Genomic DNA, 11,789 nt, shown 5'->3' on the forward strand with positions numbered 1-11,789 from the left:
CTCAGGTCCCTTCCAACCCTAGAAAGTATGAAACTATGATATTGTTTCTCTGCATTTTGCAAGCATACAGGCCATGGATATCACCATTAAAAAATAATTTTTTAAATAATATTCAAAAATAGAAGCAAAAATGGTTAATTTTAAGACTTTTACTTTGGGTTACTATTATTTCAACATTTTCCAGGCTAGAAGAGAAAAACAAATTAATTCACTGGATTTTTACTATAATGATTAGTGATTAGTAATTTAGATCAGGAACAAAGACCCCTGAGTCTGATAGAGATACATTGGTATATGGAGGGGAGGAGTGGTAAGGCCCAGCAAATCAATCTGTTTTTCATTTTCACTAATATAAGAAGTAACATTTTGTATTGGGAAGTGAGGGAATGGCATTAAGTACCAAAGAAACATGAGCACTTAAAAGGAAGCCTCGCATATAACAATCAAAACAGGGGCTTGTGTCACCAGTTCTTGATGTTTGTCTTGGAACTAATGAAAGAGATTTTCAAGGTCAACTGATAAAGTGACTTAGTGCATATCTTTTGTTGTTTATCTGATGATACTACATGATTTAGCAAAAATATGTAAGCAATTAATGCACTTTAGAGATTGGAAAACAGAAGCACATTTTCTTAAGGACACTCATCAGTGGGAGAATTAGGACCAGAACCTATATCTCTTAATCCATCTTCCAAGCACCCTGCTGTAGATTAATATGCCCATAAGACAGATTTATGCATGTGCTGAACCAAATAAGTAATATCTATACCTGTCCTGACATTTTAAGTGTCTATTATCAATTAATCTTACCCTGTAAGACAGGAAGCTTGTTAATGTTTACACGACCACTAGATGTCGCCCTTACTCCACACAAAGGCCATAAACTTAACACTTGTATTTACATTACAAGAAAACACTTTAAGAAGAAAGCTATTTTTCTTGTCTACCCTCCTCCCTCAGAGTCCGATCATGCCATACTTATCAAGACTAGAGCCCCTATCTTTTTTAAATGTTATTCTTTTATTTGTAAAATGCAAATAATAAATTCTCTCAGGGCAAAATTTACCCTATGGAGAAGGCCAGTACAAAGTTTTGCATAGCATGTTCCTCTTCTGTTGTATGGCTTCTGTGTGTGCTCAGGCTTCTTATAATGTGACTTCCAAAATCACAAAAAGCCAATGAAAGCTGAGCACATAACTGCCCTTCGTACCTAAGAAAAACTCTCCCTAGGAATCCAGTTTCACATACACATTTTTTCATTCTGCCTGTAGCCCATTGCCCTACAAAACATGTGAAGAAAAGAAAATTCTTGTGACATATGACCATAAGTAAAGAGGAACTGACACCACAACTGCTGTCTGGCCAAAAACACATTCAGTTTCAGATAAAAAAATTAAAATCCCCACAGAGACATTACAAAAAACGTTGCTAAACTCTGGGGGAAAAAAACCCTCTTTCCTCCAAAAAAGGAAACTATATTTCCTGTGTCTGTCAGGCACACTATGATATGTACAACTAAATTAACAATTTTCAGTAGAATGTGACTTCTTGTTGGGGGAGGGAAAAGTATAGCATTTTAATTCTCTACAATATTAGTCAGGACACTTAAGTTTTCAGGTCACTAGCCAGATCCACTTAGGAGTCACAATGCCTAAGAATCAAGGCCCTTGCTATGGGCAATTGAGCCTCACCGACAAGGTTAGGCAGCTAGGATTTCCATGCAGTCAATAGAGAGGTGCCTTGAAACATCAATTCAGAGTACCAAAGCTCTGTACTAGGAAATGCATAGAAAATGCTTGGCATAGTGTGGATTCCTATCCTATCCTTCTTAGGTGCTTGAGCTCTAGACTCTGGGCTATATCTCAAGCACTGCCATTATCTTGGGGTCTGGAGCACCAGGAGCCCAGTTCACACCAACATTGAACTGGATTCTGTGTAAAGCGCAGAACCTTCCCTCCCACCACAATTCATTCACAAGCGTGACTAGTGATGATACAGAAGATGATGCTGCCCTTTTCTACAATAACCTAGTGTTTAAAGCACTTACCCAAAGAGGAGACCTGGGTTCCAACCCCACACCCAAACTCACATATTTCTCTTTTTGAGAGAGTGCACTAACCATCAGGCTAAAGAAAAGGATAGGTGGGAGCATCCCCCATTCATCCTGTTGAAACTGGCCTGCTGGACAGACATGAATACAAGTTTCATGGGGCCAGAGAGAAAGTAAGCAAAAGGAAGGTTAGTTCTGTAGCCCTGTGAGATGGGAAAACAATTGGGAGAAGGACAAAGTTAGCTTCCAACATTGCTCATAGGATTGTTTATATATTTTACTTTAGAAAGTCTTTGGCTAAAAAATAGCTACAATCCTAGCAGCAGTGGCTGGTTAGGGCACCCCCCTGGGAAGAGAATACCAGAAACTGTTTAACAGGAAGAAATGGCTTGTTGATGGTACAGCTCATGCTTAAACAAGGAAATATACTTTGAGAAGTTTTACTTCTTCTTTTCACATCTGGTAATCGGGTTGAATAAGTGCCAATACATTACACAACAATAATTTCAATAAATTTAAATATTAATAATTACATAACCATTTTTTCTTTATTTTAGGTCTTTGGGCCGAAGGATGAAAGTATTTTAAGGGACAAAAGCATGTTTATTTTTGACTGATCAGCAGTTTTATTTGCTGTTTAATTTAATACTCAGATGTCTTAACTAGGTAGGGACAGATATATTCTTCCACACAATAGCATCATGTTATTATTTAATGGCTATTGATGGATCTGATAGATTTTCATCACACTTGCATCACAAAAGACCTTACAAACTATCAACTATGGACATACGTCACTTAAGCTACTGCCACCACTGAAGTTTAGCCTGGTAGCTGTTTGGTAGTAGACAATAGTATTACTCAATAGCTCAGGATATCAAGAGGCGCATACTGAACTGATAGCAATGCTGAGTTCAGTACAAAGCATGGCAACCCCTGGTCCTGCTTGAATGGGAAGAAGAGTAGTATTTACCTTTTTCCTAATGGTTAGAGCACATAACCAGAGTGCCTCCCACCCCATCAGTGTTACAGCAACTAGGCTACAGAATTACATCCCTCTTGTTTGCTTTCCTTCTAGTCTTACAAAGTATCCTTGGCTGCCCAATGAAGCAGCTTCTGCAGCAAGCATGGCCTACCCTAGCCAATCTTCCGGATAGTCGAAGATATGAGTTTGCATCCCATAAGGCTGAAAAGAATCTGTAACCTGGGTCTCCCACTTTCACAATGAATGCTCTGAACTCTGGGCCAGGAGTTGGCACTCTATGCCCCAGGGAGCCTTTGGATCCAGCCCACAGAGCTGCGGCTTCAGTGGCATCTTGAAGCAGGGGGAGCTGTCCTTGCACTGGACTGCAGTTGGGCACTGAGGTCTTCAGCAGAGGGGGATCTCTGCCCACACTGCAGTCAGGAACCCAGGCTTTGGCAGGGAGGAAGTGCTTTGTTTGTACTGTGCCACAGCCAGGCAGCACGCGTTCCAGCAGAGAGGTGCTTTTGCCACAGCATGCTGCAGCTGGGTATAGGGGAGAAGTGGTGGAAGTTGGGTCCTCTTGCCCTTCCTTCTCCAACCTGAGCTGCCTATGCCAGATGTTGCTGACCCCTGCTTGAAATTTTAGAACAAAAATAGAAAACTGCGACTAGACCCCTTTCTTTTCTGGTGCCTGTGTTTTGTATTGAGCAGTTTGCATGCTCCTTGTCAAACAGTTACTAAGCTTTCTCAGTGGCCACCTAAGAAATCAGAGATTCAGGCAAACTTAGCTGCCTCCTAGCACCAATCTGGATTGCAACAGGAGTTAGGTTCCTAGATGCTTGATTTGGATCACATCTGGGCATGTGCTGTAGTCCCAGTCTAGATGCCTGGGGATTTTTTCAGGCCAAAATGGAGGTAGTTATCTCCTCAATTTAGGTGCCTTAGTAATTTTGCAGCTGCTGGAGTGGGGTTTATCTACCTTGTTTTGGTCATGTAGGCACCTGAATTCCACCTGAATTCCACCAGCACCTTTTTGTAGGGGGTGCACTGCCACGCTCAAGGGCTGCACGTGAACCCACATGCACCCCCTACACATCACCAATGCCCTGCAGCACTGCGCTCCTGGTCTGGCCCCAACCTCCCTCCCCACCCCCCACCCTGCTAGGTGGGGCACAGCTCTTCCAGCCTGTCTCAGCCCTTTCCACCCCAGGATGCAGCACCACCCGGCCCAGCCCCTCCCCGCCAGGCACAGCATGGCTCTCCTGGCCTGACCCCAGCCCAGTTCAGCTCCACCTCATTGGTGCAAGGGTACCGCTTCCAGCTTCTGGGGAAGTAAAAGTGAAAGCCACAGTTTTAAACTGCAGCAAAAATGAGCACCGAGTTTAAAACTGCAGCTTTCACTTCCCCCAATTGGTAGGGCCCCCTGGGCTCGTGCCCAGCTTGCCCATTCATTAATCTGCCTATGACCTCTTCTTTGGTTTTTGAGGGATGACAGAATTGTAACCCCTCTGGAAGTACATACAAGTTTAGTATGGGTCTTTCCTTGAACTTCTTTGTGTTAATGAATATCTCCTTCTTAAGACTCAGTTTTCAAGAATCACACCTTTCACTGGAGTCTTATAAGGTATAATGATTACATGTTGCATAACCTTTGTGTTGACCATCTGCTTTGGAAAATTTTACTATTTTAAATATCATTTCAAAACCCAGCTCAAGGTGAACACACAATATCTCCTCTCTTGGTCTGGTCAGGTCAGGTGAAACATGGTAAACATGCCTAAACGGTGTATTGTTACACCATTTGGTGCACTTGGCTTCTAAATTCTTAGTCAGGCACCTAATTAAACTGCCTACTTTTCATAGATGCTGTGTGTCAATGATGTCAGCAAGCAGTGGGCTCTCTAGACCACTGAACACCTGATGTCCTTCACTTATCCACCTACTCGTGGATTTAAATGACTGACTTTAGGCACCCATGCTTGACATGTCTAGCCTGCCTACACCTGTGAGTGTTAAGGGCTCTAGTCTTCTTCCTTTGTTTTTATTTTTCATGATATTCATTGTGATGATCTGAGGGTTTGTCGTTGCTATGAAGTAATTACACAATTGTGTAACCATGCCATCATCGGTCACAGAGAAATGATACCAGACTCAGATTCAAATCTAATAACAAAATAAGAAAATAAGAGGTTGGATTAGATTTGCAAATTAAATCCAAGCCCAATGAATGATATGGCCTTTCCCACACAAGGATATAATTTGTTTTCTCTGTTTGATTCTAGTAAAGAGATAATTTTCTGTGGAAACATTCTCCCCTCTCATCTGCATTGTGACTTCCTATATTCATGTCTGATAGGCTTCAGTCTGTGGGTTTCTCACACACGACAGTGAGTGAAACAACAAAGCTAAAATCTACTGTCTGGAGCTAAAAATAAAAGTATACAAAAATTGTAAGCATATACACACACACAAATATGTATGTATATGGGTATATATGTACTGTATTGTAAGCGTGTGTGTGTATGCTTACAATTTTTGTATACTTTTCTTTTTAGCTCCAGACTGGATTTTAACTTTGTTGTTTTGCTTTGCAAGTTTGAACAAACTGGCTTAATTCAATAAGAGTTTTATTAATGCAAAAATCTTAGTACCGGTTACATAAGCTCCCCTTTGGATTACATATCTGATGTTTCACAGTGTTCTATAAATAAAAGGGGCTTTCCTGTAATGTTTGGTCAATGTCTTCTCCAAATCTCTACAAAACTATATATAGGAACTATATATATTGCTAGCTAAAAATAATTAATGTAGGCTACTTATTAGCTTCTGAAAAAGATATTAATAAGAACACTTGTTTTGTTCTAAGTAAGGAAATCTGGAAAATAAAATAGTAGATGAACAGATCTACTAGATTACTTAACTAAATAGACAGTAATTTCCTATCAGAAAAATAAGACATAGAAAAATAAGACATAATGACCAATTATAGAAACATAGAAAATTAGGGTTGGAAGGGAACTCAGGAGGTCCTCTAGTCCAGGCCCCTGCTCAAAGCAGAACCATCCCCAAATAAATCCTTTCAGCCAGGACTTTGTCGAGCCAGGCCTTCAAAACCTCCAAGGATAGAGATTTCACTACCTCTCTAGGTAATACTGTGGACTAATACAATGGTTGCAGATTCTGGGAAACTTGATCATTACAATGGTAAATACTTTTTTTCATGAGTTCATATATTAACTAATACTAATAATTAATAAAGTTTTCCATTAAATTAAATATTCACTTAATGAGTAAATCAAAGCCAAATGTTCAGGAGTCATAGAATATTTAAAAGAGGAATACACAGGCCAATTCTGCCATTCTTGCAGATGAAAGCCTCCCTCCTTCACCAACTGAGAGAAAGACTTCAGTTGACTTCCAAGAACTTTGAATGGGACTGCCATATGCTCAGCATTAACCATGTGAAGTCCCACTGAAGTCTACTGGCCTATGAATATTTGATACAGCACTAAGTACAACCAATGTGATTACTGAAAATGCAAGGGTAGTCCTAGGGAAGAACCTTCTCCCTGATCTTTATATTAAAGATAAGAAGCATTTTTATGAGGCCTTGTCCTGAACCAGCAGGGGCACAAAATTATTTGTAAAGAGGCACCATTTCTAAAAAGCATAACTTTGTAAATCTCCACTATATCCATCATTCCTAGTGCTTTCAGAGACAATTAGTATTATAAGGACCACAACTTCACAGTAAGACTTATTCTGATTTTTAAATATCTGAACATGAAATAAGTAAAACAGAAGTATCTTAATCAATATTCTCCTCTCCTGTCTATTTAGGCCAGGGGTGGGCAAAATGCAGCCCATGGGCCAGATGTGGCCCACCAGGCCATTCTATCCAGCCCATGGGGCCCCTAAAAAATTTAGAAAATTAATACTTATCTGCCCCGGGCTGCCTGTCATGTAGCCCTTGATGGTTTGCCAAAACTCAATAAGCAGCCCTCCGCCCAAAATATTTGCCCACCGCTGATTTAGGCAATGGTCAAACTGTAAAAGAACATATTTCCCCAACAGAAATTGGCAGCTACAGAACTTTCTATATGTTACAGTTACTTCTGGGTACACAACCACAAATACCATGTGAAAGTGGTTTTATTAACAATATACAGTAAGTTCATAGAAAAGCAGGGCAGGAAGAGACCTCACAAGGTCATATAGTCCAGCCTTCCACTTAAGGCAGGATAGTCCCTGACTAAACCAAACTAGGCCAAGTGCCTGTCTAAGCTGCTCTTCAAAATTTCCATTAGTAAGTTAACTGGTTCCCTTAAGAATATAGTTCATTATAAACAATATTAACAAAGAAAATCTAAAGCTTAATGAATGTTCTTGTTATCTATACCTTGCTTGTTTTGGCAGTTAGTGGCAGGTTAATGTTAATTGCTGCCCGAAGGTTAGCCCAGAAGAGTCCATGTTTGTTTTTCTCCTTGGGCCACTCCAAGTACGTTCTCTTGGCCATAAGTGCTTTTAGCTTGTGATACCGGGCAGGAATGATATACTGAGGAATTGGGTCCAGTAAAATGAGGATCAAGCTGTTTGAGCTCTCGCTAAACAATTTGTGGTGGGCAAAGTAAAGCTCATAATGGCACCATTCACTCTGCACAAAATTGGGACTCAGAACAAAGATGGATTTGTAGCTTTTCTCAATGCAGTTAATGATGTTCTCCACAATGCTTTTGCCTGGAATGAAGTTCCTCTCATGCACACACAGCTGTATGGACCCCTCTTCCCTCTCCAGATTTGGTATCAGATCGTTCTTCACCCATAAAGAATCATGTTCACTGTATGAAATGAAAGCATGAAACTGTAAATGGCTTGGTAGCTCATCAGGGTAACTGTTCCAAACCCGTTGCTTTGTTTGTGTCCACTGCCACATCATCTTCAAATACCACGGGGCATCAAAATAGATGCACAGAAAAGACACCAAAGCCACAAGGACCACTGTAATGATTAGAACAGTGACAAGCAAGAGAGCTGTATTGCAAGCTATTTTGGACAAATGGAAATCCTTTAGTTGGGTCCCTTTCCAGCTTTCTGGATATTCGCATACATACAACTTTGGAGAGCCCCCCAGCCTTGCAGGGCTTTGTTTTGCAAGATTAATAAAGTCTTGTAGTTCACAAGAACATTTGAATGGATTTAGTCCTGCTTTTAGCTCTCTGATATTTTGACAGCTTTGGAAGAAATCAGAAGAGGGTGTAAGAATTTGATTCATTTCTATATTCAGGAATTTCAGAGCACTGAAATGCCTGCACCCAGGTAGGTCAGTGAGTCTATTAAAGGCAATATTCAACTCGCTCAAAGCTTCCAGCTCAGTAATCTCCTTGGGGATGGTACAGATTTGGTTATTTTGCAGGTCAAGTATCTGGACATGGAGTGGTAAACATCTGAAGACTGCATCTGTCAATTTGTTTGAAGACAAGTTCAGTTTGACTAGAGTTTCAGTCCAGTTGCAGTGCTTCTCATCCTCATTGTAATATAATAAATTCCTACTTATGTCCAAGTGTTTCAATGATATCATTTTGCTGGTCATTGAGCTCACCTTTGAAAGCTTCTCAAATTTATTTCTTGGTAAGATAAATGTTTTCAAGTGAGTGAGGGTACTGCAGTTTTTAAATACTTCATCTGTCAAGTCATTGTAGGAAAAATCAAAATACTGAAACAGGCTGGGTTCTTCAGGACAAAGCATGTATGGCATATTTGCATCAGATATTGTTAGATTTTCAATGTTCATTTTTGAAAATGCTAGGTACACAAGCTCTTGATTAAAATAAAAAAGCTTATTCCGAACATGCTCTAAGGTTACCGCTTTCATTAAACTCTCTGAAACAAAATGTTGGTCTTGATATTTTAGTATGGAAGAAATATCAGGTTTGTTCAACTTAATTTCACCCCCAAAGGTCAAATTTTTCACAGTGAAAGACTCTACATGTGAATACCAAACAATCATAAAAATTCGCAAAATGATAGTCCAGGGTAAATCAACGTTGTTAAGAATTAGATTGGATGTTTTGAATTCCTTTTCAAGGGATAAAGGAGGAAACGGGAAGTCTTTACAGCTCAAGTCATATTTAATATTGAACAATTCTAATTTTTCTGAAGTACTCATTCCTTCATACAAAAGAGAAAAATTGAAATCTTTGTTTGTTGGGAAAACAATATGAAGATTCCTTGTGCTTAAGTCTAGCAGACTCCCAGAATCATAGTCAGTAAGGTCTTCTAAGGTTAGAAAGACAGTGTGCAGCTGCAAGTGTGCAATAGCTCTGAAGTCTGACCTGCGTATCATTGTGGCACTCAATCCCAAGTATTCCAGTTGGAACATAATACCCAATTCCTGACAGATGGGCAAGGCATTAAACTTGTTAAAAGAAAGATCGAAATGTCTTAGTTCTGCCATAAATTGACACTTAATAATTGACATATTGTTATGAGATAAATCTAAGTATTGCAAGTCATTATTAAATTTGAAAGCACTAAAATCAAGCTTACTGATTATATTGTGAGACAGATTTAATACTTGCAGTTCAGGTAGTGGACTGAAATCAGAAATATGAACTTCATAGATATTATTCTGTGACAAATCCAGCACTTCTGTTTGCGTTGGTATGCCTTTTGGAACATTAGTCAGAAAACTGCATGAATAGTTTGCAGTAAATTTATTTTCTATAGATAGCTTCATGTTATTCCATAATGTGAACAGAAAGATACAAATACATTGGGAAACACTTCTGGAGGATCCCATTTGTTCTTCCAGAACGATAGTGGCACTTTGCAAATACTGGTAAATGTGGTTCTGATTAATATTTCTCAATGCTGAGCCCAGCCCTATGAAAAGAAAAGGAACTATTAGATCTCCAAATTCTTGGTGAGATGAGGGGAATATGCTAGAGTATATCTCCACCACATTATTGACATAGTATAAGTTGTATCCTATGCCTTATTTTTCTTTGGTAATATCAAATTCAAGCTACATTTTCCAGTTACATCTTTTCTCAGATAAGTGTAAAAAAAACACAGCAGAAAGGCACTGAATTATTTACAGTTTAGTACTTTTATTTGAAAGAATACAGATAGCAACATTTTTATAAGTATGTAGAATCCTTAAAGATACTAGAAAATGTAAACTCAGCAAACTTTAAGATTGAGCAAACAAATAATAGTGAAGCATTACAGTGATGCATTTAGAAGTCAAGGAAAGGTCTCATATAAATCAGAAAGTCTTACTGTAACTAGTCTACAGATGAACAGTCTCCAGTATGATGTTCTACACCCTCAAGCCGTGCAGGTCTAGAGCTTTTTGCACTCAGGGGTGTATAGGCAGCTGCTTCTCCTGCTTCTAACCCCCTCTCTCAAAATAAATCATTAGTTCCTCCTCATTGACATGCAATTTTCACACACAGCCCACAGAACTGGCTGTTTGTGCCACAGGAGCAAACTACATTAAAGAGATGATGCTGTGGGTTCACTTCCCCAATGTGCTAGACACTTGAGGAGGAATTGTGCCTTCTCACAAGTATTGTAACTACTGTGTGTCAAAAAGAATAATTACAGTAGAGCTAAAATGTATTCAGTGAGTATGCGTGATGTAGTGTTTTCCAAAAGGCATGAGGGAGGCACTTCAACGTACAACTCAGGAGCAAAGGCTCCCAGACTTGCTTGTACATCTCTGCTCTATCTTATAGTGACAGCAAGATGATGGATATTTGAGATCAGGGAATAAAATCATAATAGCAAGGTTCTTTGGCTAAGAAGGTTTATAAGGGAGAGAGATTTTGTGGAGACAAAAACTGGCCCACTGTGGTAATATTATGGCCAAACCCTTCAGCGTTATGAATAATTTGGGACAGCATTCATTTTCCCACAGAGCAAAAATGCTGGGGACATCATGATCCTGTGTAGCTAGTGCTCAGCGCAACAAACATGTAACTTTAAACATGAAGAACTTGTCAGCTCTTGCAGTAGATGTAATGTTGCTGCATATGAAAACTGTGAAAGCTTGGACAGTGTACAAGACAATGGCTGGGACAAAACTGGACTGTGGTAACAAGACTGCCACAAGAATATCAAACTCCACTAATGGCTTGCAACCCATTAGGCATCGAGACAGTTTTATTATATAAAATAATAAAAAGTGACGGTTAAAATTGTTGGCAAAGACCTGGCCCAGTCATCACATGTGTGTAGCTAAGAAAGCCAGTGAAGGCAAGGAAACTACATATGCATTTCAATTGACCTAGCAGCTAAAAAAACCCAAGACTCAGTATGCATAAAGGGTGTTACAAATGTCTCAATCAATCAGTGTATGTCTGGAGTTTGGAAAACAGACCATCACCATACAAACTAGTGCAAATTTGCCCCATTAATATGCAAAGGCCCCATCACCTGTAATTGACCTATAATTGCAGGGACTGCAGAAAAACATGTCTTTATACCTAGACAATCCAAGAACAGGAGCCAGGCAATTAACAGTTGTGATATGATGATGATCAACCTTTTGTTCCTTGTCTGTTTGGACTCTAATTGGAGAACCATCAAGGAAAAATGCTCTGAAGCTATACTTATAAACAGTATAAGAACTAAGCATATGTGCCAGCAGTTCAAGAAGCCATCCTGCCACCAGTCAGCAAGTGAAGGATCCACGGTTTGAGGCTGTACAAGAACTTCTTTCTGCCTGCATTGGGTGCAACTAAGATAATACTAAGGACTAATCACTTGTTT

The 11,789-nt window shown here is 39.5% G+C and overlaps 1 protein-coding gene across 2 annotated transcripts in view; it reads right to left on the minus strand.

Moving 5' to 3' along the window:
• Nucleotides 1-7,137: 7,137 nt before the first annotated feature.
• LOC109304121 (toll-like receptor 1) overlaps nucleotides 7,138-11,789 on the minus strand; it is an 11,094-nt gene continuing 6,442 nt past the window's right edge. The window contains exons 1-2 of one of the 2 annotated variants that reach the window (XM_019526624.1): nucleotides 10,296-10,483; nucleotides 7,138-9,896 (exon numbers count right to left, since the gene is read on the minus strand). In XM_019526624.1, coding sequence (XP_019382169.1) covers nucleotides 7,408-9,813 — 2,406 coding nt within the window. In that variant the 5' untranslated portion in view covers nucleotides 9,814-9,896; nucleotides 10,296-10,483 and the 3' untranslated portion in view covers nucleotides 7,138-7,407. Of the gene's footprint in view, nucleotides 9,897-10,295; nucleotides 10,484-11,789 lie in introns of those variants that run through there. The other variant, XM_019526625.1, reaches the window with a different exon arrangement.

This window comes from Gavialis gangeticus, unplaced genomic scaffold, assembly GCF_001723915.1.
Source record: "Gavialis gangeticus isolate Ggan-Ray unplaced genomic scaffold, GavGan_comp1, whole genome shotgun sequence".
Classification (NCBI taxonomy): Eukaryota; Metazoa; Chordata; order Crocodylia; family Gavialidae; genus Gavialis; species Gavialis gangeticus.